Source organism: Trachypithecus francoisi, unplaced genomic scaffold, assembly GCF_009764315.1.
Source record: "Trachypithecus francoisi isolate TF-2019V2 unplaced genomic scaffold, Tfra_2.0 Lachesis_group0, whole genome shotgun sequence".
NCBI classification, from domain to species: Eukaryota; Metazoa; Chordata; class Mammalia; order Primates; family Cercopithecidae; genus Trachypithecus; species Trachypithecus francoisi.
Window position 1 is genome coordinate 190119996 of NW_022681453.1, and position 27937 is coordinate 190147932.

A 27937-nucleotide genomic window follows, 5' to 3' on the forward strand; every position below is an offset into this window, starting at 1 on the left:
TGTGAAGGCACAGGCTGGGGTATGTGAGTGCTGCCCAGGGATTGTGTCCTCTGGCATGGCGTCCTATACCTCCCTGGTGGACATTCTAATTAGGGAACATGATCCTCCTTTGGTAGAAGGATGCTGTGCTTGTCATACGTTTAAAGCAGGAATAAAAGACTTCCTTTAGAACCAGCTTTATGCCAGCTCAGGGTTATAATTATTCAGCACTTTGGGGGAATCTCTTCAAAAGGTTGAATTTGAACAGGCATCACTTGCCTCATCATTTTTACATGTTTATCTTACATTTTTGAAGTTTTATTCTGTATATTTGAAATGATTTCAGTATAATTGGATTCAATTGAGAGATTGATGTCTGTGAGTTTGATGTTTGAGGCCATGGTAGAACAATTTAGTATGTTACTATTACTTTTTTCTATCAAATTGACTTGAAAGCTTCTAAAAATCATATTTACTGCATAATTATAACAGTTAATCTGCACTACCCATGAAGTAGAGAGCTGAGGGAAGCGTGAGCCTGTTGTGAAGGATTAGAGTAATGGGGAGCTTGGAGTATGCCTTTTCTGCCTGACGTCTGGTTAAAATAGTCTTTCTCAAAAGCCATTATCTCCAACTCTCTCTGCTGCTGCTTCCATCACAAGACACTACCCTATTTAAAAAAGTAATATTCCAAATAAAAACCTTCATACTCCTTTGTATTTCCTCTAATGCATCTGGTAGACATGTGTAAGCTTGGACAATGTCAGAAGCTTTTTAACGTCTTTTCTATGTTTGAAGATTTCCCTCAATTTTATTGTGTCCCTATTCTCAATGCAGGATCCAGAAATGTGTCCTCCCAGCCTTTTTTGGAGCAGGGATAGAGGCATGCGACCTGGATATTCCCATCCAGAAACATCCTTAGAAAGCTTTGATTCACAAGAGAGAATTTGAGGAAGTAATCACCCTCATGCAAACTAGATCAGGTAAGCCTGATGACTGACGAATATGACTTTTGGGGAGAGCGATGTTAGAAATTTTGGCATCCAGCGCACAGTGCAGCTTCAGTACGTGTCTCCATTGGCAGAAACAGTGTGGTCTGCATGAGTCGTCCCTGAGTCTTGCTCTTGGTTGCACATCTTCCAGCCCTGACTCCCAGCTCAGATATGTTTTCAGCAAAGCTGATTTTTTTCTATAAAAAAAAAAGTGTGGTTTGCAATTCTAAGTCCTGAGAAATACACCATATCCCCCTACCCACTATGCTATCCCCCTTTTCCTCTCCAGTATAAGGTTCTGCCTTACTCTTGTTTATAACTTTCTTTATCTTTATCCAGCATAGTCTTGCATAATTTCTCAGGGTTTACAAGTATATCAACACTGCAATTTTTTTTAGTCAAATCAAATTAAATTATTAAGCACCTCAGGCACTTCTGTAAGGGTTGTTTACTTATTTTTTATGAACAAAAAGTTTTCTCTTGTACTCTTTATAAATAATACTTTTTGAAAATTATGTTTTTAAATTCATGAGCAAAAGCAGCATCTCTGTATAATGTGAGCACAGATTTTTCTGGACAGGACTGGTAGAGGGAAAGTGGAACAGAAAGATTAATGTAAAAGGGGAAATCCATATGATTTCATAAACCGAAGTGAAAATGAAAAGTTACAATTTAGATTAAATGCTTCAGTTTAGCAGTCACGTTTTGTTTGTCCTTATCTAAGTCAATGTGGCATAATGGAAACACACACAAAAAATGTGACATGATTGTATTCAATTCCTTCTTTCCTTAGCTCTGTGATTTTTGATAAATTATGGTTTTTGAAACTTTGCTTTGTTCATTTTCGAAATGAAATTATAACACACTGTCCACCTGAAAAGCTTGTTATGGGGGCAAGAGGGTGAAGGTAGCATTACGGTAGTGCTTTGTAACTTGTAGGAAGGATTATAAGCATTGTTATTTCCAGTGCTTACTTTTTTTTTCGTGTAGAATACTATTCATCTCTTGAAAAACTTCTAGGTGCTTCAGAGAATTTAGGATTAAAGTAGGGAACATACCATGCTAAACATCTGCTTACTTAATATAAACTTGCAATTTTCATGGATATTATATTGGATAGAATAAAAGATACACTATGTAATTGGGAGAGCATTATAGATAAGAAAATATACCAACAACTCATAATTAATAATAAATCTAACCTAAATAGCTACAAAAAGAGAACACTATTTTTTTTTTTTTCTTAGAACTGGGAACCAGGGGATGAAATTTTAGGTATAACTAGATTCAGGGACTTACACACTGTCTTCTACAGCCTTTCTCCTGGACTTTGATATCTGTTGATTTTCATTTGGTCTCTTTGTGTGTGGGAACAGAGTTGACTACTGGAAGCTCTAGACTTATACTCATTCAGTTTAGTAAACCCAACAGGAAGTGAGGCTTTTCCTGATAGTGCCAGCAAAGTTCCATGTGTTTTCATTGTCCCAGCCTGAGTTGTGTGCCTATCTCTGATCCAAACACTTTGATTAGGGGAGTATAATATTCTCTTTGGTCACATCTGAATCACATGCCCAAATACAATAGCTGGTGGAGTCTGCAAGTAATTTTTGAAACTTGGTGACTGAGAATGGGTGGGAGGGGAGATTCACGAAGAGAGACTAGGCATAAAAATTATGCCATTTAATACATTTTGGGAAGGATCTATGGCCAATGTATTAAGAAACTTATGTAAAAAGTACTTTAACTTGCCTGAATGAAGTCTTGTTCTCTATAGTTATCTCAGATTTAGTAATCAGTAACTTAGACACCATCCCCATTATCTCTAGAGCAGTAGGCTATTTTTGCAGTTATCATATAAATCACATTATAGTGCTCGTGGTACCATCAAGGTGGACAGATGCATAGAGAGTATTTCTAAAGAAATGCTCATAGAAGAGAGAAAAACATTAAAGTGATTGCAAGAAGAAAACATTGCAGAATGTGGACATGTGTGGCCTACTTTTGTGAATTTTTAATAAAGGGTTTCTGGCATGTAGAACTGCCATGTCTTCGTTAGGATAATGTGGAGGCTGCTACCAAGTAGGACACATATTCCATATGACCCAGGGCACCACTGGGAAGAAAGGACTCTGAGTATATTAGTTTTAAGCATGATGCTCCCTTCCCATAATACACAGTAAAAGCCAAATGCAGGATTTCCTAACATGAAAAGCAGATATGCAGAAGTGGGCAGAGACCCGATTCTGAATTGGAGCATGTGAATGTTTATCCCAATTTTGCCAAGAACTTGCCATGTATCCTGGGGCAAATCCTCTTTCCTGACTTGACCTTTGTTTCTCAATTCAAAGATTCATTTCAAAGATTTGAACCTGGCCAAGCATGGTTCACGATTACATGGCTCACGCCTGTAATCCCAGGACTTTGGGAGGCTGAGATGGGTGGATCACCTGAGGTCAGGAGTTCGAGACCATTCTAATCAACATGGTTAAACCCTATCTCTACTAAAAATGCAAAAAAATTAGCCAGGTGAGGTGGCAGTTGCCTGTAATCCCAGATACTTGGGAGGCCAAAGCAGGAGAATGGATTGAATCTGGGAGGCGGAATTTGCAGTGAGCTGAGATGGAGCCACTGCACTCTAGCCTGGGCAACAGAGTGAGACTTGCTCGTCCACCAATAAAAGGTTTGAACTTGATGATACCAAGAGCCACTTCCTGCCCAATGATTTTATCTTAGTAAAAATTCTATGTTTTGATTCTCTTTGAAATATGAATTAATTAATGCAAGTAATACATTTGTGTGGTTCAAAATGTGTAACTATCAAAAAAGTACTGTGAATACCTCCCTTCCATTCCCATCTGTATCTACCATGTTCTGTACTAATTTCTACTTTTGCTGATTTTTTAAAATATCTTTCCAGAGTTTCCTTATGAAAATTCAAACAAATATAATTTATATCCCACCTCCCATTTCTCTCACAGGGGTTACATGTGCCTTGTATTTTTTTTTTTTTTTTTTTTCTTGAGATGGAGTTTTGCTCTTGTTGCCTAGGCTGGAGTGCGATCTTGGCTCACCGCTACCTCCATCTCCTGGGTTCAAATGATTCTCCTGCCTCAGTCTCCCAATTAGCAGGGATTACAGGCATGTGCCATATGCCCAGCTAATTTAGTATTTTTAGTAGAGATGGGGTTTCTGCATGTTGGTCAGGCTGGTCTCGAACTCCCGACCTCAGGTGATGTGCCTACCTTGGCCTCCCAAAGCGCTGGGATTACAGGCAAGAGCCACCACGCCTGGCCAGCATGTGCCTTTTTTTTTTTTTTTTAACTGGATATATCATGGACGTTTTTACATATCACTATGTAAGCCACCCTTCATCCTCTATTTAGCCTCTTGCTAAATACAACAGATACAACAGATCCTCAAATAACATTTTTTTCAACATCATTTTGTTTAACATTGGTGAGAAAAAAAAATATTCTAAACAGTGGCCACTGTCTGTCTGGAGTTTGCATGCTGGCATGCTCTACTCATGTCTGCATGGATTTTCTCTGTACTCTACTTTCCTCCCACATCCCAAAGATGTTAGGTTAATTAGTGTGTCTAAATACTCACAGTCTGGGTGAGTGTACCCTGTGGTAGGATGGCGTCCTGTCCAAGATTTGTTTCCACCTGGCACCCTGAGCTGCCATATAATAAGCTTAGGCCACTCACAACCCTGAATTGGAATAAGTGGATAAAAAATTATCTTACTTGTTTTTATTAATCTCTTAAAAATACATGTAGAGCTCACATTTATTTCTATGTTTAATATTAGAAGTGTTTGCGTTTTTGTTTAGAACTTTGGTGATGTTTTTGTGACCAGCATGCCATAGGAATTTAACTCTTGCTTGTATGAGTTAGCCTATGATAAAATTGTTTTTGTTATACATCATTTCATTCAAAGTTGCAGTTTCCAAGAATCTATTGAGGACATTAAGTGAGTATTTTGTTCTTAGAAATAATGCTATGCAAGCAGACATACCTGTAAGACAAATACTAGAGGTGGAAAAGCCAGGTCAAAGACCAAATGCTCTTGTAGTTTACATTTTTCAGGACTGCCTTCTCTAGGGTTCATACAAATTTATACTCAACCTGAAACATGCACTCCAAAAAATACAAGCAAATTGAATATAGTGACCTATAGAAAGAATTGTACACAGTGACCAAGTGGGATTTATCTCAGGATGGCAAGGTTGGTTTGAACATATGAAAATCAATTAATATAATTCATCATATCAATAGAATAAAAACAAAAATTACATGATTATCTCAATAAACACAGAAAAAGCATTTGACAAAACCCAACTTCCTTTCATGATAAAGATAGTACCAATTGGAAAATAGAAGGGAGCTTCCTCAATCTGATAAAAGTCATCTATGAAAATTCATAGCCAAAATTATATTTAGTGGCAAAATGAATGCTTTGTCCTAAAATCAGGACCACCTCAATGCTATCTGCTCTTAGCATGACCATACAGCATTACATTAGTGGTGCTATCCTTAGCAACTAGACAAGACAAGAAAGGCAACTGGATTGTAATGGAAATGAAACTATCTGTATTAGCAGATAACAAAATTTTGTATATAGGAAATCCTAAAAAATTCACTTGAAACCTGTTAGAACTACTAAATTAATTCATCCAGTTTTCAGGATACAAGATCATATATAAAAATCAATTTTACTTCTACACACTTGTAATGAACAATCCAAAACTGAAATTAACACAATTCCTTTTAGAATCATATCAAAAAGAATGAAATACCTAGAAATAAATTTTAGCAAAGAAGTAAACCTTAGATTCTGAAAATTACAAGACATTATTGAGAGAAATTAAAGATCTAAACAAGTGGAAAGCATCTCATGTTTATAGATTGGAAGACTTAATTTACATTGTTAAGATGGCACTACTCCCCAAACTGATCTACATATTCAATACAATCCCTGTCAGAATCTCAGCTTACTTTACGTAGAAATGGGCAAACTAGTTAGAAAATTCAAGTAGTGTCGCATAGACCCAGTACAGCCAAGATGATCTTGAAAACTAAGAGCAAACAATGACAATTCACCTTTCCTTATTTCATGACTTAATACAAAGCAATGGTAATTAAGATAGTGTGGTACTGGCACAAGGACAGACACATCGCTCAATAAAACAGAACTGAGAGTCCAAAAGTAAGCCCGTATATGTGTGGTCAACTGACTTTCAACAAGGGTTTCAAGACCATGCAATGGGATAAGAATAGACTTTTCAACAAGTGGTGCTTGGACAAGTAGATTTCTACATACAGAAGAATAAATTTGGACCTCTACTTCATGCCGTATACAAAAATTAACTCAAAATATATCGAAGACCCAAATGTAAGAGTTAAAGTTGTAATATTCCTACAGTAAATGCTAGGGGTAATCTTTATGAACTGAGACTTAGCAAAAGATTCTTAGACATGACATCAAAAGCATAAGCAACAAGAAAAAAGTAGATAAATTTGGTTTCATTAAAATGAAAAACATTTGTGCCTTAAAGGACACTATCATTAAACTGATAAGACAACTCACAGAATGGGAGCAAAGATTTGCATATCGCATATCTAATGAAGGACCTGTCCCTAGACTATATAAAGAACTCTTACAACTCAACAATAAAAAGACAATTAACTCAATTTTAAAATGAGAAAAAATCTGAATTGCTATTTCTCCTAAAAATATATAAAAATATATGCTTATTAGTATATGAAAAGATGTAAGAACCAGCGGGTAGGGCCAGGCATTGGGAGAGCTCCCCACGCAGGACAAGATGGCATCTCCTGCACAGCTGGACTTCAACCTACAGGCTCTTCTGGAACAGCTCAGCCAGGATGAGTTGAGCAAGTTCAAGTCTCTGATCAGAACAATCTCCCTGGGAAAGGAGCTACAGACAGTCCCCCAGCTAGAGGTAGACAAGGCTAATGGGAAGCAACTGGTAGAAATCTTCACCAGCCACTCCTACAGCTACTGGGCAGGGATGGCAGCCATCCAGAGCTTTGAAAAGGTGAATGAAACGCATCTGTCTGGGAGAGCTGATGAACGTCGTGTGATGCCCCCACTTTCACCCCTCAGGGATAGTGAGTTGATGGCTGAGCTAGATGTTGCTTTAGCCTTGGTTCTGCCTCCGTTTTACGTGCACATGTCACTTAACCTTGTTATATATGAAATATCTATATCACCAGTATATTGAGAGAAATAAGGGTGAAATAATTCACAAACAAAAAAAGAAAAGATGCCTGACAGCTTTAGTATTCAAGGAAATGCAAATCAAAACCATAATGAGATAACACTTCATATCCACTAGGCTGGCTAGAATAGAAAGTTAGATAATAACAAGTATTGGCACAGAATGTGGAGAAACTAGAGTCCTCATATACTGCTTATGGGAATGTGAAATTGTGCAGCCACTTTGGAAAACAGGATGGCAATTTCTCAAATGATAAAAAGTTCTCATATGATCTAATATTCTACTTATAAGTACATAAGAGAAATAAAAACATATAAACACAAATGTTTATAGTGTCATTGTATACAATAGCCAAAAGCTGGAAACAACCTAATGTCTATGAATGGACAAATGAATAAACAAATTGTGGTATATGCAGTTAATGAAATATTATTTGACAAAAATGAAGTATTGATCACATGCTTAAACATGAATGAACCTTGAAAACACTATGTTAAATGAAAGAAGCCTGTCATAAAAGACAAAATATTATATGATCACATCAAATATGACATGATTCCATTCATAGGAAAGTTCAGAATGGCCAAATTTATACAGTCAGAAAGTAGATAAGAGATTGCTTAGGATTGGGAAGGAGAGTTGGTGAGTAGAGGGGAATAGGGAGTAATCGCTAAAACATTTAAGATTGCTTTTCGAGGTGATGAGAATATTCTGAAACCAACTATGGTGATGATAGTGCATATCTGTGAATAAGTTAAAAACATTTAATTGTATTCTTTAAATGTCTGAGTTGTGTGATAGGTGAATTATATCTCAATAAATCTATTAAAAATGCCAAAAATGAGACAATGAGTGTTTATCATCTTTTCATATGTTTAGAGACCATTATATTTCCATTCAATGAACTATTCATTCATACTCTTGACAATTTTTCTTTTTTATGGCATTTTTGTTTTGTTTTGTCTTTTTCTCATTGATTCTAGGAACTCCTTTTATGTCTGAGAGATAAGTACTATCTTGATATGAGTTGCAATTTTTTTTCTTTTTGACTTTGCTTATGATTTTCCCCACAGCAGAAGACTATAATTTTATGTATGTGCATTAATCTATCACTGCTTTTATGGCTTCCAGATGAGAGTCATAGAAAGACCTTTCCTAGTCCAAGGGAATAAAATAATTCTCCTGTCTTTACTCCTAATTCATACATGGTTACATTTTAATATTTGCCTTTAAATCTTTAATCTATTTAGCCGCTTTTTCCTAACAAAGGTATGAAGTACGTTTCAAGTATTCTTCTATTTAGGCAGCCAGCCAGTGATACCAGAACCTTTATTGCAATCTCATCTTTTCCCTACAGATTTGAAATGTAGATAGTAAACTGCCTAATATATCTGGCTTTCTCTCCTTCCTGCCTTTTTCTCTCTCTTTCTCTTTTTCTTCTTTCTTCTTTTCTCTTTCCTCCTTCTCTTCTCTTCTCTTCTCTTCTTCTCTTTGTTCTTTATTTTCTTGATGGAGTCTCGCTCTGTTGCCCAGGCTGGAATGCAGTGGCATGATCTCGTTCTCTGCAAACTCCACCACTCAGTTTCAAGTGATTCTCCTACCTCAGCTTTCCGAGTAGCTGGGATTACGGGCATGCACAACCACACCTGGCTAATTATTTCTTGACTTTCTATCATGTATCATTGGTCTGTCTCTTCATTAACCAACATCAAGATGCTTTAAATATAGAAGCTATATACAGATGTTTCCTGACTTAAATATGGTTCAACTTATGATTTATTTTACAATGGGCTTATTGAGGTATTAAACACATTTTATACTAACGGTATCTTTGACTTTTGATGGATTCATCAGGACATAACCCTATTGTAAGTTGAGGAGCATCATAATATGTTTTAATATCTGTCTGCAAAGAGGCCCTTTACTTTATTGCTTTTCTTTTTAAGAGATTTTTCTGCCTAGCCTTGCTGGTTTAGTTTTATTTATGAACTTCAAAATTAGCTTTCTAGTTTCACTGCACAAACAAAAATACACAAACAACAAAATAAGAAACCATCATCACACAAATGCAAAAACAAAGGCATGTTAGTCTTTTTTTTAAAATATCACCTTACATTATTAAAACTGGATGGAAATTGACACCCTTCTAATGTTGATTTTTTTCTATTCAATAAGAAGGGATGTCTTAATTTGTTCAGTTCTTCTTTTGAGACATCAGCAGTGTTCTAAAACTTCCATTATATAAAATGTAACCACTTAAGTTTTTCCAAAAATTTTTTATCTTATTTTTGCTGCTGTCTTAAATGTATTTTTCCCTCACTTTATCCTCTAGTTTATTTTCTGTATATATGCATTTTTTGATTATTTATTTATTTATTTATTTTGAGATGAAGTCTCACTCTGTTGCCCAGGCTGGAGTGCAGTGGCATGATCACAGCTCACTGCAACCGTCACCTCTCAGATTCAAGTGATTCTCGTGCCTCAGCCTCCTGAGTAGCTGGGACTATGGGCATGTGCCGCCATGCCTGGCTAATTTTTGTATTTTTGGAAGAGATAGGGTTTCACTATACTGGCCAGGTTTGTCTCGAACTCCTGACCTCATGTGATCTATCCGCCTTGACTTCCCAAAGTGCTGAGATTACAGGTGTAAGCCACCTCGCCCAGCCTGGTTTTTGATTTATAATTTGATACCCTGCTATATTGCTAAATTCTCTGACTTAAGTTGCTTAAATTTTCAAGGAATATCGTTATCCCATTTACAAATTTCATCAATGTCCTCATTTTCAAATTTTAGACTTATAATTCCTTTTTATTCTTAGTGTTGGTTAGTATAATATTAAGTAAAAATGGCTCTAGCAAGTATTTACTTTGTCCTGAGTTTAGTGCAAATTCCTAATGCGTCACTTTAAAACATTATGCTTTGTGCTGAAATATGTCTCATGATTACAGTTATACATTTACTTACATTATTTATATTATCCATCAGTTCATCTTTTATATAGTATTTTTATGAACAGATTTTAAATTAGTTTCAATAATATGTCTCCTTAGATTTATTAATATAATATTATAATCACTGAGAATTAAGCATCTTTGCAATTTGGGAATAAACCCTGTCTGTTAAGTTTTTAATATGCTGGTTGTGTTAGTCTGCTCTCATGTTGCTATAAGTACATGTTTGAGAATGGGTAATTTATAAAGGAAAGAGGTTTAATTGACTCACAGTTCCACATCTGGGGAGGCCTCAGGACGCTTACAATAATGGAGGAAGGGGAAGCAAACATGTCCTTCTTCACAGGGAAGCAGGAGAGAGAAGTGCAGCATGAAGCAGGAGGAAAGCACTTATAAAATCATCAGATCTTGTGAGAACTCACTCACTATCATGAGAACAGCATTTGGAAACCATCCCCATTATTTAATCAGCTTCCACAAGGTCCCTCCCCCAACACGTAGAGATTATAATCCGGATTGCAATTCAAGATAAGTTTTGGGTGGGAATACAAAACCAGACCGTATCGCTGGTGTTTTAGTCCATTCTCATGCAGCTGTGAAGAAATACCTGAGACTGGGTAATTTATAAGGACGAGAGGTTTAACTGACTCACAGTTCCTCATGTCTGGGGAGGCCTCAGGAAACTTACAATCATGGAAGAAGGCTCTTCTTCACAGGGCAGCAGGAGAGAGAATTAGTGCCAGCAGGGGAAATGCCACACACTTACAGAAGCATCAGATCTCCTGAGAACTCACTATCATGAGAAGAGCATGAAGGAAACCACCCCCATGATTCAATTACCTCCCACTGTGTCCCTCCCATGAAGGATTATGGGGATTACAGTTCAAGATGAGGTTTGATTACCAAACCGTATCAGCTGATGATTTAAAGAAGAATTATTTTGTTTCTTGTTACTTTCCAGTATTATTATACTGATATTAGAAAATATGTTCTGTATTGTTTTCATTTTAGAGAATTTGTTGACTTTTTTTTTTTTTTTTGGTCTCATCAGTTTTCTTGAATCTGACCTGTAAAACTAAGGATAACTAAGGATTTATTGTTTATCATCAAGGCACAGAATTTAAGATATATCACTCAGATGTCTTTTTTATTATGTTATTTAGGTTTTCAGTATTGATGTCTTTTGTATTGAAAGAAGTAAATGAAAGTCTTCTATTTTAGTGTGTTTTGATCCAATTCTTAAAAGTTCTTAAATTTTAATAGTTCTCTAAGTCTCCACAAAGTATCTGCTAAAGTTTGTGTGGTTTCTCCTCTCACCCAATTTCAGTCAATACAATTAACTTTCTTAATATTTATCTTTGTAGTGTAAAATATGCCTATTCTATTACTTTACTTGAGCCTTAGATATTATGTTTTGAGTCCCAGTTACTACTGGCCATCTTCCAGCTTTATTCTAACTTCTAGCTTCATTTCCACCTTCCTCCTCTCATTTATATTAATTGTATTTCTTCTAGATCATCAGCATTTATGTTATTTATATTCTATCTTGCCATCTAATAATATTTTCAAAATGTCTTTGTTCTACAATCAAATACCTTCTTTAACTGCCACTCATTTTACATTGCCCTAGTTATCTATTTATTGGCTAAAGTTGGTCTTCCAGTTGCTTTGTTTTACATCAGAAAGGCTCCTGGGATCAGCTATTAATATGTCTCCTTCATACTTGGAATTCAGGTTGGCTTGATGGAAATTCCTTAGGTTACAATTTATTTCCTTAAATAAGAGATTTTTTAATCATCTTCAGCCATTGAATGTTGCCGTGGAGTAATCTGAGGCTAACGTGTTTTTTCACTTTATTATGGCTTGAACTTTTTCCTGACTGCCCAAAAATGATAATTTGTTTAAAGTCTAGTAACTTTTTTGAAAAATAGCTCTATGTTGACTGATCTGACTTTTCCCTGCCACATGATGTTCTCTTTCAAAATGTAAATTTAAGTCTTCTTATATCAGAAAAATTTCCTTCAGTTATTTTTAAATATTTTCTCTCTATCACTTTTTTCTTCAGAAATTATGTTTATATTTGATCTGCTTTGTCAAACTTCTATAGCTGTCATTTTCACTCTACTTTGTTTCTTTATTCGATTTTCATCCCATACCATGTTTATCATTTTTCACTAATTATTTTAATTCAGTGTCTTTATTTAAATTTATTTGTATTCTGAATTTTTTTTTACTAAATTTTACAATATCCATTCTCCTTTGTGCTTCTTGTGTCTTGTCAGCTCATATTTTACCTCCACCTGTATGTCACCTCTTTCCCTGAATTTCTGTATTTCAATTTTGTGATCTTTTTTTTGGAGCCATGATTGCTTTATTAAATTTTAAACTGAATGTTACATTTTTGGTGATAATTTTCATGTATTACATGACAATATGCTATCTGGTACATCTCCTTTTTCTGACAGGAAGTTATGTTTCTCTGTTTTCACTTTCCTTTCTTATAGTTTCTTTTTCTTTTCTCTTCAAATTTCTTTTTACCATCTTATAGTTTCTTTTATCAAGGCTGTATCAGATCATCTTATGATATTTGGTTGAATGAGTTAAATATTCCTTTTGTGTTTCCTGCAAAGATCTGGGAAGGGGTAATTGAGAAGCAAGTATATTGTAGTCTTCCAGGACTTTTCTCGGAAACAGTCTCTCTTCTGCTGCAACCAATACCAGCTGTTTTCTTCAAATAGAGCCCCACTATTTGTTTCTTTGTGAGGATATACCTCCTCAGTTTCTCTCAACCAGTCTGGGCTTAGGAGGACTTCTTCCTGTTCCAGGTTCCCCAGCTCTCTTGTTGGTTAATTCAACAAAGGAACACAGTTCTTGTTGAAGGGACGCAGCTGATCCTCCCACCAGCAGAAGCTGTATTTTTGTGGATCTTTCTGAATTTATAAAGGCTGCACTCACATTTTGACTTTTTCCCCCCATTTTACCTCACGTGTAGGTTTTTTCCAATCTTAGGCTGTTTCATCTTATCCCTTCTCAAAACACTTAGCTTTCCAAATTTCCTTTCACAAAGGCTCTTGACCTCCAGGGAAGGCACATTTTGTTCTGACTTGCTGCTACTTTTCATTCTTCTGGAAACTTTCCTTCTCTATAATGCACCACTGTTCCCTATGCCACTGTGTCCCATGGGGCTAAAGTCAGTTTTAGCAGCTTTAGACTATACATCTGAGTTTGTGGATTTTTAAATCTCCAAGTTAAGCAAAAAATGGAATTTGCTTATTGCTCACTTTCTTTCTTGTATTCTTTCCTTCCTTTCTTCTTCTTCTTCTTCTTTTTTTTTTTTTGGAATAGGGGTTCCAGAAAGAAAAAAAGGGGAATGTTCATATTGTACCTAGCTCCATATTTGTACTCTCATTTCCAATGTTTCCATATAAACAGAAAATTAAATCTTAAAACTTTGTCTTTTTGCTATTCAGTGCATGCAAATGTAGCCTTTCCATCAATGCAATAAATTTGTTAGTATTTTTAGTGTGGTTTCATGGGCCTGCAACCACTGCAGTTGCACAAAGCCCTATACTCAGGAGACCCTGCACTTGGGTTTAATGTCCTACACTGTTTGCTGTCTTGAAAGTCTTAATAATTTTCTATTTGAATTTGTGTTTTGTAAGCTAAGTCCTATAGGACAGCGGAGCGTGTGTGTGAGATTAGACCCTGGGCGCATGTACTGTCCTGCTTCCCATCACCTCACCTCCCTGAGACAGGTTCTGGGTGCCCTGCCTTTTCCTTTAGGACCACTGCCACCTTTTGTCCAGGGAGGTAGCCTGGTTGCTTAGGAGCCCACATTCTACCATTACTCTCTGCCCATAGAGCATTGGGCAGATAACTTAGTAAGAGCTTCTCACCCTCCTCTAATCCAGATGCAAAATTCATTCCAGTGTCTTAATTCTTTTAGGATGCAGTCCTTCACCCACTCATAATGGGTTGAGTGGAAAGCCTTTAGGAAGAGGGGACTGACCAGTCCTTCCTTTATTCCCGGGCCCTGTATTTGCATTTTCCACCAGCTCTGCAGATTATGTAGCCAGCTTTGACTGTGACAGTCCTTTCTAGGTACCCACAAAGGTTCCCAGGAGCCCCCACAAATACCAAAATCCACAATACTCAAGTCATTTCTATAAAATAGTATAACGTTTGTATATAACTTACACACATTCTCTGTGTACTTTAAATAATCTGTAGATTACTTATATCTAATATGATATAAATACTATATAAATGATTTGTATATGGTATTGTTTGAGCAATAACAACAAGAAAAAAGACTGTATATGTTCAGGACAGATGCAGTCCTTCTTTTTATTTCAAATATGTTTTATCTGTCACTGATTGAATCTACAGATGTGGAACCCATGAATATGGAGGGCTGACTGTATTTACATTCTGCTATTTAGAATATTGAAACTAAGATATAACTATACATCTAAGAAGGGTCTGGGTCAGAATACTGGAGTCCCTGTGCTTTATCACTACTTTTGCCAAATAATACCAGATGACACCATCATGATAGAGCAATTAAAAAGTCAACTCTGGAAGTCCATTGAATTTGATCTCTACAATTGGGGTGCTTTTTAAAACGTTTAGTGATACGCCACTGTATGCTTGTTAGCGTATTAGGTAATATAAGAACTACAGAGATTAAATACACTCGGTTTTTGCCCTCAGAGAGGCTAGATATTGTGTGTGTGTTTGTAGGATTTGGAGAGGTGAAGGCGTGGCCCGGGGTTAGGGAAGAAGAGTTGGTGGTGATAGTAGAGGTGAAGTTAACTCTATTGTTGGGGAAATAAGTCATACAAAGTGCTAATCGAAGTTCAAAGAAGGGTAAAATGAAATCCTACTATTTAGGGATGGCATCTTGAGGAGCATTTAGTCTGGCTTTTTAAGGATGGCTAAGATATGAACATGCAAGGAAGGAAGGTGTGACAGCTAGCACAGAGATGAATATTTAGGTGAAAAGGACTCTGTCCACTGGGGACTGAATTTGCTTTAGAGATTGGGGACTGAAAACTAACAAGATTCAGTTGTTAATGTAATGAGTCCTTGGTTTTACTAGTAGCCTGAGACCATGGGTAGCATTTAAATATAATAATCTGTACCCACTCATGTAACATTAACATTAATTATCACATATGAGTCCTTTGGGAAACACTGGGATGAGCACATCCCCCCACTCAAAGGACTTTGATCCGAAAGGGCAGAGAAGAGTGGTAGATAAACAATAAGAGCACATGTGAAAAGCGCCTTGAATGAGATATGGAAATAAGGCTAGGGGATTCCAGGGGATGGAAACATTCAAGCCTTCAAGAACGTCAAGCAATTCTGTATCAGTAGTTGGCATTTCAATAGACTTTGAAGGATGGAGAATTTGCCACTCTTGACTAGGGGAAAGGATGCCCAACAGGAGGAACAGCATGAGCAGAAGTAGGAGAATAAAGGGCAAGACAGTGAATAGTGACAAATTCAGTTTGATAAGGGTAGCAGTAGAGATTGTAGGGAAGGATTTTGTGCAGCTAAAGGAATGACAGGGGAGATATCTTCACAAAGAATAGTCAGTCTAGAAGTCCTTTTAGGTAGTCCCAAATTTATAACATAAACAATGGAAGAAGGACAGTACAAAGAAGAGCACTAAATAAGAAAGCATGAAACTGCTTCAGAATTGCTGTGAGGTTTCTTTCCTCTGGAGATGAAATGTCACCGCATTTCTCAGATGACAATAGTATGATACTGCTCCAAAGGGAAAAGAAAAGGTACTGACTCTGACAACCGTAATTGTATCTGGCCATTTTCCCTTTGTATCATTGGCTGTACTGCAGGCTTTCAATATAGACTTAGAGGATGACTGGTCCAAAGACTCACCTATTCATGCTCTTGTCCAGAAAAAAAAAGATAAGATGTCCATAGAGTGAATAAATAAGAAATAGCCCAACCAATTCAATCATATTAGGGTATAGCCAAATTTCTTAATTTACTACTTGGTTAGCATAAAATGATAAATATTTCAGAAAAATAGAGGCAATAGTCTTTCCCAATATATTATTGTTTTGAAATATATGAATAAATAAAACTAACATCTTAAAGTTGGTAGCTTTTTATTTTCAAAGTGGGTTCACATCTATATTCTCACAGCTTAAAAGATTATCAGAGCATGAAATTTTTGCCCTATTTTACAAATGGGGAGACTGAGAATAAGGTATTCATGACTTTCTGAGAAATAAAAGGCTTTTGAAGTGACCAAAGAGCTAATGTTAACTTTCCTTTTACAGATGTGGGAGCAGAGGCCTATGGGAGTAGTTGACTTGTCCAAAGACTCTGAACTAGTGACTGATGAAGTTGGGACTCAAATCCTACATTCTACCTCTTAAACCAGGAAACTTCCCTCTACACCCCACTGTTTCTGAAGAGTAAGTAAGAGCTTTCCTTTTGATCATTGCCTCTATATGATTCAGCAAATACCCAATTTCTATTTCACAAGAATGTGGTCGAGTCTATTAAACGTTCCATAGACAGTGAGCATCCACACAGTTTCTTCCCTGCTGCACTCTCTTTTTTTTTTTTTTTTTTTTTTTGAGATGGAGTCTTGCTCTGTCGCCCAGGCTGGAGTGCAGTGGCCAGATCTCAGCTCACTGCAAGCTCTGCCTCCCAGGTTCACGCCATTCTCCTGCCTCAGCCTCCCGAGTAGCTGGGACTACAGGCGCCCGCCACCCCACCCGGCTGGTTTTTTTGTATTTTTTAGTAGAGACGGGGTTTCACCGTGTTAGCCAGGATGGTCTCGATCTCCTGACCTCGTGATCCACCCGTCTCAGCCTCCCAAAGTGCTGGGATTACAGGCTTGAGCCACCACGCCCGGCTGCACACTCTTAAATGATACATTCCTCACCTGCACAGGGGTGACATTTAAAATAAAGCTAAATAATTTTCTGTTTTTGAAAATGTCAAAGATGATCAGGGATCACGTCCAGGCTTGGAGCTACAGTACCTTTTTTTTTTTTTTTTTTTTTTAATGACTGCGGAGTTTAAACACATATGGGTAGATATAATCTCTGGGTTTCTTCTGGTGAGCTGAAGTTGTGAAATTCACTTAATCCCTTGCTATCTTAGAATCAGTATCATGCACGATATAGGCCAACCAAAATTTAGTGTTTATGGTTATATAAAAAAAATCATGGCAGGCTGTAAGTCAACGAAGGACAAGAACAGTTTGCTACTTCATAAGCTTTAGATGATCCAGATAATTTAGAAAATTCTTTCCTCAAGGAAAAATAACATTCATTACAGACTGAAAAAAACAGCTGATGACAGTATTTGTGATACACAAAATATCCTATTTTTAATAGTCATCACATATGGATTGTAATTTGGATACAGAAAAAATATTTTTATAGTTCTACCTTCAAAGAGGATGGTAAAAGTTTTATGCGCAAGTGACTCATAGCTTTTTTTTCCATCCTCATTTTGTGTGATCTTAGGAAAAAAACCCTTCATCTCTATGGTGATTCAGTTGACCATTTTTGATCATGTATTTATAGTTTCTCTGTCAACAAATGCTTTTTTTTAGGGCTTCCTAGATGTTATGATATAAAAATTGCAGTTAACAAACACTTGCCTTATAATTTTGGAAGAAAGCAAATTTTCTTTTGTATACTTTTTATTAACATGAATATAGTGGCTCTAAAGGGCTGGACTGATGCATGGCATTCCCCCAAGTGATGAAGCAGTGCATGGGTAAGTTGTCAGATGGCGCAGTCACCAGTCACCAGAAAATGACTGAAAGCAGCACTCTTTCTTCATATGGGGATTTCCATGTTTCTTCATCAAGCTTGTGTCATGTTTCTACTTAGCTGCATTACAAAATTTTCTTTTGTGGAGAGCATGGGATTTAGCTATGCATTTTATGAAAGCATGTTTATAATTAACTGAGTAACTATACTGCTTGGGAATCACAAGAGGCCATCACTGGACCTGCTTTTGGGCTCTGGCAAATAGCATGGGTGATGAGGCAGAGGAGGTGACGGTAGAGAAGTCAGGGTAAGATAAGGGTTTAGCCTGGGCACAGTGGCTCAATGCCTGTAATCCCAGCACTTTGGGAGATAGTAGATCACCTGAGGTCAGGAGTTCAAGACCAGCCTGACCAACATGGTGAAACCCTGTCTCTACTAAAAATGCAAAAATTAGCTGGATGTGGTGGTGGGCGCCTATGATCCCAGCTACTCAGGAGGCTAAGGCAAGAAAATCGCTTGAACCCAGGAGGTGGAGGTTGCAGTGAGGTGAGATTGTGCCACTGCACTCCAGCCTGGGTGAGAGAGTGAGACTCAGTCTCAAAAAAAAAAAAAAAAAAAAAAGAAAGGTTTAGTTTCTGATCTTTAGGCATCATCATGGCAACAAGTGACTGATCTTTCTTGCTTTCTTGCCTGTCAGAGACACAGAGTGAGAGAAACTTCTGGGGATCCCTGCTGTGTGTTACAACAGGCTGTTGCTCCTTAACCTGTAGTTCAAGGGTATCACTAGAATAGGTGAATTCCATAAGAAAATGAAAAAGAAGTTTATTAAAGTCTATTAAAGCAAACCCAAGGACTTAGTCCCTAAAATATTCTCATAAGATGGCAGGCAGAGCATAAAATCAAAAGTAAGTCTCCCATTCCACCTCCTCATTGCAGATTCACTGCCAGAAGTGACTTACTTTACCTTCTCTGATGTGCATTTTTCTGGTGGATACCTACAACTACTCACTCCATTGCCCATAAGTTTGAGAAATAAACATCATTTTCTCAATTTCTTGATCCATCAGTGTTCAGCAGTAGTAGGTGATTCCAAAAGCAAAAGATGTAGTGTTTGCTCTTGCATAATACAACCTTACTCCCATCTCTCCTTCTCTCCTGTCTCCTAGTTCATAAGAGTTTTATCATTTTAAACATTTTAACATTTCCATGGTTTATAGATTTGAGACCTTTTTTTTGAAAGGTAGAGTCTCGCTCTGTTGCTTAGGCTGGAGTGCAATGGCGTGATCTAGGCTCACTGCCATCTCTGCCTCCTGGGTTCAGGCGATTCTCCTGCCTCAGCTTCCCAAGTAGCTGGGACTACAGGCATGTGCCACCATGCCCAGCTAATTTTTGTACTTTTTGGTAGAGAAGGGGTTTCATTATGTGTTTGCCAGGCTGGTCCCAAACTCCTGACCTCAGGTGATCCACCCACCTCGGCCTCCTAAAATGCTGGGATTACAGGCATGAGCCACTGTGCCCGGCCCAGATTTGATACTTTTGTGCTTTGCTTACAACTTGAAAAAATAAAATTCAGCAGTGTTTACATTATTAGCATAAGGCAAATATTATTCACTGCAGAACCAAGTAGTGAAATTTGATCTGTAGAAAAAAGGAAATGTAATCTTAAAACATTATGTTTGAGTCACATTAAAGAGAATTTTCTGCAAGTCAAGAACAAGTGAATTCTCTTTTATTACAGCTCGTTAATTGTTCATTGTAATGCCATATTTTATATCAATTCATATGTAAACCATGGGGGGTAAGGCTTTCAGATATCTGCCTGGGAAACTGAGGAGTTTGGAGAAAATATCTAAGAGAAGAGATAAGGAATGAGTAAGGACTGTTTGATCAATGAGGTTTTAATTGTCACAGCAAAGAGGTCTTTCGTAAACCTGTTCCTGGCTCCAAGAGAGGAAGCAAACAAGTAATAAATAAGACAATTATTTTCAGTGAAACTTCTGTAGGTTAGTTAAGGCATATGGTATTATTGCTTTGATAATTTGATATACTGCTAACTGAATAAAATATAAAAAGGGTAAGAGAAATAATTACGTAACTCTATTCAGTGAATTTTCCAGGACTTGAACAAAAACATCCAATGATACTGGCTTACAGGGCCTAGTGGAGATGATGGAGTTAGTGAACATAGTGTACAAGGGTGGCTGGAACATGGCAGAATGTAGTAGAAACAGCTACTTTATGCAATGGACATGGGGATCTCAAGAAGCAGATGTGGACCAAGCAAAAGAAGTGGCAGTGCCTAGAGAGAGCTATAACTCTCACTGAAAGCAATTCACACCTCGAAGAAAGTATAGCACCCACTGTACGTTGTTGTGCCCAACAGATTTTACTGTCCCCAGAAAAAGAAAATTGGTTTAGAAGATGGGAAGAAGGGGTGGATGTCATATGAAAGATGAGATGGGAAGAAGGGGTGAATGTTACATGAAAAAGATGAGCAGCTTTTTCATGAGATTTCCCTGAGAACATAATTAGGAGAGAGAGAGTAGAGGAAAAAAACACTAGTCAAAATTTTGTGTGTAAATATATATATAGATATATATATAGAGAGAGAGAGAGAGAGAGTATTTTGTGTAGATCCTTGATAAATGTAAACACTTTAATTTGCAGTTGTATGAAGACATTTTTCTAGAGCAATATGACATTGTGGGAAAAAGTGTGAGATTTTGGTCAGAGGAAGAACTATGTTTGAAAAGCTCTTGCACAAGTCTCTCTAAGATGATCTGAGCCTCATTTTTTCTAATCTGTAAATTGGGAATAAGAAACCCCGTCTTTCTTACTAGGTGTAAGAGTGCATTGGAGAGATGTGAAACCTAATGGGTTATAGGGCTATTGGCTTTTCTCCTACAGAATAATCTAATTTTAGAAATACTCTTCTTTGGATACCTGCTCCCCAAAATCTGGAGCTCAGACAAGCCATTTTATCCCTTGTTTACTCAGCAACAGTGATAAATGTAATATTTACTCACCCCATTAATACAGTTATCTGGCTTGGTCTACTCTAGGGTCAAATGTATCTTCGGTGTTTTGACTTCTTTCAAGAACACTCAGAGAAGGGTATAGGTTATGGTCCTGAAAGATAATAACCTTATTGCCCAGACTGTCCTAGGCAGAATTTTCTCCTGAGATGACAGTTCAAATTCCCTATTCCTGACTACCAGGTGAATCAACACAACTTATGGAAGCAAATAAGTAATAAATATATGACAGTTCAAATTCCCTTTTCCTGACTACCAGGTGAATCAACACAACTTATGGATTTATTAACAAACCTATTGGTATTGTTGAGGATTTTAAAAATAAATTAATTTTTGTTATTATAAGTCGTTATCTAGATTTTTTCAATACTTATTGATTGTACTTATGTGAGGGTGGTAATCAGTATGGTAGAAGAGGAAGAGCACTAGAATAAAATTTCAAAAAATGGGGAACTTAAAGTGGGTTTATTCTCTTTCTTCCTTTCTCTTATTTCCTTGTTTTCTTTTTCTTTTTTTTTCTTTTTGAGACAGAGTCTCTCTCTGTTGCCCAGGCTGGAGTGCGATGGTGTGATCTTGGCTCACTGCAACCTCCACCTCCTGGGTTCAAGTGAATCTCCTGCCTCAGCCTCCTGAGAAGCTGGAATTTCAGGTGCCCACCACCATGCCTGGCTAATTTTTGTATTTTTAGTAGAGATGAGGTTTTGCCATGTTGGCCAGGCTGGGTGATTCACCCGCCTCAGCCTCCCAAAGTGTTGGGATTACAGGCATGAGCCACTGCCTCTAGCGCCTCTTATTTCTAATTAATAAATAATATTTATATTTATTTACAGGGTATAAAAAAGGCCATCAGGAAAACATTCACTGAAGTCTTACTTGTAGAACTTAAACTTGAAAAATGAGTAGAATTTGGACATGTGGAGATAGACCTAGATTGTGAGACTTAGAAACTACACATGCAAAGGTTCTGAGGTCAAAAATCATGGCCCGTATACAAGAAATGGTGAAAGAGTACCACTTGGCTTGAGTTTGAGCATGAGAAATGGAATGTTAAGCTGCCATTTCACACTGTAATGACTATGAGGCAGAATTAAAAAGTGTTTCCTAATATGCAGTGTAGAAAAGTCAAATGTAAAATTACATCTCTATGCTGACTTCAGCTTCATAAATTATGTCTGCTCATGAGCACAGGTTGAAAGGAAATGCTACCCACAACAAAATTCATAAACAGATGGTATTAGACTAGAGAAATTTCCATTTTTAAATTTTTTATTGTTGCTACACATTAAATAGTTGGAAATGCATGAAAGTAGTTTCTGGATGGGTACATTTTATGAATGTGAGACTTTCAGACATTTATATATACCTTAAAAATATAAATAAATTGCACATGAAACTCAGTGGCCATTATTCACACTCTAATTTCTAGGAATCCAGCATGATGAAAATTCTAGAAATGCTCCTTTCCTTTTTCATTTGAAAGGCGGCATAAAGTATACATGCAAGGTGTTCCTGTTTATAGCAAAGACACATCTAATATGTAACCATCTGAGAGGAAGGGCTGATTTTTTAGTAGGGCATTATGATGACAAAGCTTGGCTATCTGTAAAAAAAGTAAAATATGGAGAATTATTTAAATTAAAGTGATAAAATTCAAAGATTACATAACATTTCATAGAGGCTGAGTTATGCTCAAAGGACTCACTTATTAGGCAGTCTTATGATAGGAGGTGAAATATATCCATCTATTCAAAAAGCAATTTATTGCTCACCTCATTGTCGTGCTAACCTCAGCATTCTCTCAAGGTAGCTGGAAGCAGAATTAGTTGCAACAGTTGCATCATAGGTCTATCCACATCCATCTTATTGCCAAGATGAACTAGATTTGTTTGCAGGAAAAAAGGGAGAAGATGTCACTGATTGCTATAACTTATTATAAAGCTGCATACTTATTTGGTGCTTTTATTAAATTAGTTTTTTCTAATCATCAAAATATATACGTATGTATTGTTACCTTCTGCGATGCGTTTGACTTCTCAGAAGCTATAGTCAGACATTAAGCAGAATAACTTACTTGACTAAATCACTAAATTTTATGCTGTTAAGACTGGAAAAAATTACACATCAAACCACTTCGTTTTATGCAATGGGAAACTGAGGATCAGAGAAAGCAATATTTCCATGCAATTTCACAGTAAAATTCAGTGGTAATGAAAGGCTAAAAAAAAAAATCTCTTCCTTCCCCATTTAGTACTCTCTTTCTAAGTAACATACCACGTTTTTATTGGAAATACAGAGTAGGTTAAAGGAAAACAATTATAAGCATGTCTTAGAACATTAAAGTAGGAAATTAAATGTGATTTATGGAAGAAAAAAGAAATTAAATGTACCTCCCTTTTAGAAGAGTAGTGATTATCACATTACTCAATGATGGAAATGGGCATTGTTAGAGAGTGACTCGGGGCTGATATGTGGCATCTTTATCTTTCTTATGTGTCCTTCACTATGATTACTCACTAATATAAACTAAAATGATGCTCTTTGAAAACAGCAATAGAAGGAAATAGTCAATAGTTAATACTGAAATATTTATTTACTTTCTAACTATAGTGATCCCAGTAAAAGGCTCTAGAGGGCTACTACAGCATGACAGGTTCTTATTCTTGAGGAAATTAAAATCTAGTTAGAAAAGGAAGTATAAAATATACAATAAATCAATAAATAATACCAAAAGAATGCACTTATTTGCAAATTTATTGCATATAATCACTAAGAAGACATACAAGTGACCAACAGAAAAAGTGCTCAACATCACTAATCATCAGAGAAATGCAAGTTCAAACCTCAATGAAGTACCATGTCACACCAGTCAGAATGGCTATTATTAAAAAGTCAAAAAACAAAAAACAGCTGTTGGTGAGGATATGGAGAAAAGGAAATGCTTATACACTGTTGGTGGGAATGTAAATTGGTACAACCTCTATGGAAAACAGAATGGAGACTTGTCAAAGAACTAAAAATAGAACTATCATGAAATCATCAATCCCACTATTGGGTACCCACCCAATGGAAAATAAATCATCATATAAAAAAGACACCTGCAGAAAGAGGAGGCAGAGCAAGATGTCCAAATAGAAGCCTTCACTAAGCATCCTGACTGCAGGAATATTAAATTGAACAACTATTCTCTCTCTTTCACACACACACACACACACAATCACCTTCACAAGAACCATAAATCAGGTGAGTAATCACAGTACCTGGTTTTAATGTGATATCACTGAAGGAGACACTAAAGTTAGGAGAGACAATCTTGAGTTGCCAGTGTCACCCCTCTTCCATCCCCCAGCAGCAGCCACGTGTCACAGAGAGAGAATCTGTGCACTTGGGGAAGGAAGAGCACAGTGATGAAGGGATTTCACTCTAGAAATCAGTGCTGCCATGTCACAGTGGAAAGCAACACCAGGCAGAACTCAGCCGGAGCCCAGGAAGGGATGGTTTAGACCTAACCAGAAGGGAAGCACCCATCCTCCCGTCAGAACCTGAATTCTGGCAAGCCTCACCACTGTTGCCCAAAGTGCTCTGGGATTCTAAATACACTTTAAAAGCAGTCTAGGGCACAAGGACTGCAATTCCTGGGCATGTCCTGGTGCTGTGCTGGGCTCAGAGCCGGCAGACTTGGGGGACAAGTGACCTGGTGAGATACCAGCTTTGTCTGCCAAGTGACTGCTTGCACCACACCTCCCAAACTCCAGGCAGCACAACTTGCAGCTCCAGGAAAGACTCCTTCCCTCCTCATGAGAAGAGGAGGGGGAAGAGTAAAGAGGTCTTTGTTTTACAACTTGGATACTGGCCTAGCCAGAGTAGGACAGAACACCAGCAGAGTTGTGAGGGTCTGATTTCAGGACCCCACTCCTAGACGACATTTCTAGACATACCCTAGGCCAGAAGGGAACCTGCTGCCTTGAAGGGAAGGACTGACTCCTGGCAGGAGTCATCATCTGCTGACTAAAGAGCCTTTGGGCCCTGAGTAATCAGCAGTGGTAGCCAGGCAGTGCTCACTGTGGGCCTTGGGTGAGCCTCGGTAGCCAGTTCACCATGGGCCTTGGGTGAGACTCAGAGACGTGCTGGCTTCAGGTGTGACCTAGTGCATTCCCAGCTATGCTGGCTATGGGAAGAGACTCCTGCTTGAGAAAATGTGATAGAAGAGTAAAAGGGACTTTATCTTGCAGCTTAGGTATCAGCTTGGCCACAGTGGGATAGAGCACCAAATGAGCTCTTGGGGTTCACAATTCTATACATTGCCTCTTGGATGGCATTTCTGAACCTGTGTTATGTCACAGGGGAGCCCACTGCCCTATAGATACAATCCCAGGCCTGACATTTACAAGAAGTTGACTGAAGACCACTTGGGCCTTCAGTGAATGTTGGTGGTAGACTGGCTGATATGGTTCAGCTCTGTGTCCTCACCAAAATCTCATCTTGAGTTGTATTCCCGTAATTCTCACATGTTATAGGAGGGACCCGGTGGGAGAGAACTTGAATCTTGGGGGTGGTTTCCTCCATCCTGTTCTCACGGGAGTAAGTCTCATGTGATCTGATGGGTTTGTCAGGGGTTTCCACTTTTGCATCTTGATTTTCTCTTTCCGCTGCGATGTAAGAAATGCCTTTTGCCTCCTGCCATGATTCTGAGGTCTCCCCAGCCATGTGGAACTGTAAGTCCAATTAAACCTCTTTCTCCCCAGTCTCAGGTTTGTCTTTATCAGCAGCTTGAAAACAGACTAATACAGTAAATTGGTACAGTAGAGTGGGGCATTGCTGAAAAGATACCTGAATACATGGAAGCCACTTTGGAACTGGGTATTAGACAGAGGTTGAAGCAGTTTGGAGGGCTCAGAAGACAGAAGAATGTGGGAAAGTTTGGAACCTCCTAGAGACTTGTTGAATGGCTTTGACAAAGACTCTGAGAGTGATAAGAACAATAAGGTCCAGGCTGAGGTGGTCTCAGATGGAGATGAGGAACTTGTTGAGCTGGTCTCAGATGGAGATGAGGAACTTGTTGAGCTGGTCTCAGATGGAGATGAGGAACTTGTTGAGCTGGTCTCAGATGGAGATGAGGAACTTGTTGAGCTGGTCTCAGATGGAGATGAGGAACTTGTTGAGCTGGTCTCAGATGGAGATGAGGAACTTGTTGAGCTGGTCTCAGATGGAGATGAGGAACTTTTTGGGAATCAGAACAAAGGTGACTCTTGTTATGTTTCAGCAAAGAGACTGGTTGCATTTTGCCCCCACCCTAGAGATTTGTGGAACTTTGAACTTGAGAGAGATAATTTAGGGTATCTGGCAGAAGAAATTTCTAAGTGGCAAAGCATTCAAAAGGTGATTTGGGTGATGTTAAAAGCATTACATTTTAAAAGGGAAACAGAGCATAAAAGTTTGGAAATTTTGTAGCCTGACAATATGAAAGAAGAGAAAATCCCATTTTCTGAGGAGAAATTCAAGTCAGCTGCAGAAATTTGCTTAAGTAACAAGGAGCCGAATGTTAATACCCAAAGCAATTGGGAAAATGTCTCCAGGGCATGTCATAGGTCTTCCTGACAGCCCCTCACATCACAGACCTGGAAGCTTAGGAGGAAAAAATGATTTTGTGGGCTTGGCCCAGGGTCCCTATGCTGTGTGTAGCCTAGGGACTTTGTGCCCTGCATCCCAGCGCCCTAGCCGCTGCTAAAAGGGGCCAAGGTACAGCTCCACCCATGGTTTCCGGGGGTGCGAGCTCCAAACCTTGGCAGCTTCCACATGGTGTTGAGCCTGAGGGTGCACAGAAGTCAAGAATTGAGGTTTGGGAGCTTCCACCTAGATTTCGGACGATATATGGAAACAGCTGGATGCCTAGGTAGAAGTTTGCTGCAGGGGCGGGGCTTTCATGGAGAACCTCTGCTAGGGCAGTTTGGGAGGGAAATGTGGGGTTAGAGCCCCCACACAGAGTCCCTACTGAGGCACTGCCTAGTGGAGCTGTGAGAAGAGGACCACTGGCCTCCAGAGACCAGAATGGTATATCCACTGACAGCTTGCACTGTGTGCCTGGAAAAGCCACAGACACTCAATGCCAGCTTGTGAAAGCAGCCAAGAGGGAGGCTATACCCTGCAAAGCCACAGGGGTGGAGCTGCCCAAGATTATGGGAACCTACCTTTCTTGCATCAGTGTGATCTGGATATGAGACATGGAGTCAAAGGAGATCATGTTGTAGCTTTAGAATTTAACTACCCTGCTGGATTTCAGACTTGCATGGGCCCTGTAACCTCTGTTTCGGCCAATTTCTCCTATTTGGAATGACTGTATTTACCCAATACCTGTAACCCCATTGTATCTAGGAAGTAACTAGCATGCTTTTGATTTTACAGGCTTGTGGGTGGAAGGGACCTGCCTTGTCTCAGATGACACTTTGGACTTTTGGGTTAATGCTGAAATGAGTTAAGACTTTGGGGGACTGTTGGGAAGGCATGATTTGTTTTGAAATGTGAGGACATGAGATTTGGAGGGGCCAGGGGCGGAATGATATGGTTTGGCTTAGCGTTCCTACCCAAATCTCATCTTGAACTGTACTCCTATAATTCCCACATGTTGTGGGAGGGACCTGGTGGGAGACAATTTGAATCATGGGGGCAGTTTCCCCCATACTGTTCTTATGGTAGTGAATCAGTCTCACAAGATCTGATGGTTTTATCAGGGGTTTCTGCTTTTGCCTCTTCCTCATTTTCTCTTGCCCCTGCCATGTAAGAAGTGCCTTTCACCTCCCGCCATGATTATGAGGCCTCCCCAGCCATGTGGAACTGTAAGTCCAATGAAACCTCTTTCTCTTCCTGGTCTCGGATATGTCTTTGTCAGAAGTGTGAAAATGGACTGATACACTGGTGGTATTTGCTGTGGGCCTGAGGCAGGGTTGACCATGGGGAGAGACTCCTCTGCTTGT

General features: G+C 38.3%; 1 protein-coding gene and 1 long non-coding RNA gene across 4 annotated transcripts in view; both read left to right on the plus strand.

Annotated features, from left to right (window-relative positions):
- The first annotated feature begins 820 nt into the window (after positions 1-820).
- LOC117084386 overlaps positions 821-27937 on the plus strand; it is a 57168-nt gene continuing 30051 nt past the window's right edge. For 2 of the 3 annotated variants that reach the window (XR_004437424.1, XR_004437425.1), the window contains exons 1-2: positions 821-962; positions 16480-16617. This is a non-coding gene — a long non-coding RNA (uncharacterized LOC117084386). Of the gene's footprint in view, positions 963-16479; positions 16618-17879; positions 17939-27937 lie in introns of all 3 variants that reach the window. The other variant, XR_004437423.1, reaches the window with a different exon arrangement.
- PYDC2 (pyrin domain containing 2) lies at positions 6799-7219 on the plus strand. Its single transcript, XM_033213056.1, has one exon. It carries the CDS (start codon positions 6800-6802, stop codon positions 7217-7219), a length of 420 nt encoding a protein of 139 aa, XP_033068947.1. The 5' UTR covers position 6799.

Bases quoted from the DNA above. Each gene is read 5' to 3' on its own strand.
- PYDC2 (XM_033213056.1), top strand. From the start codon at position 6,800: ATGGCATCTCCTGCACAGCTGGACTTCAACCTACAGGCTCTTCTGGAA.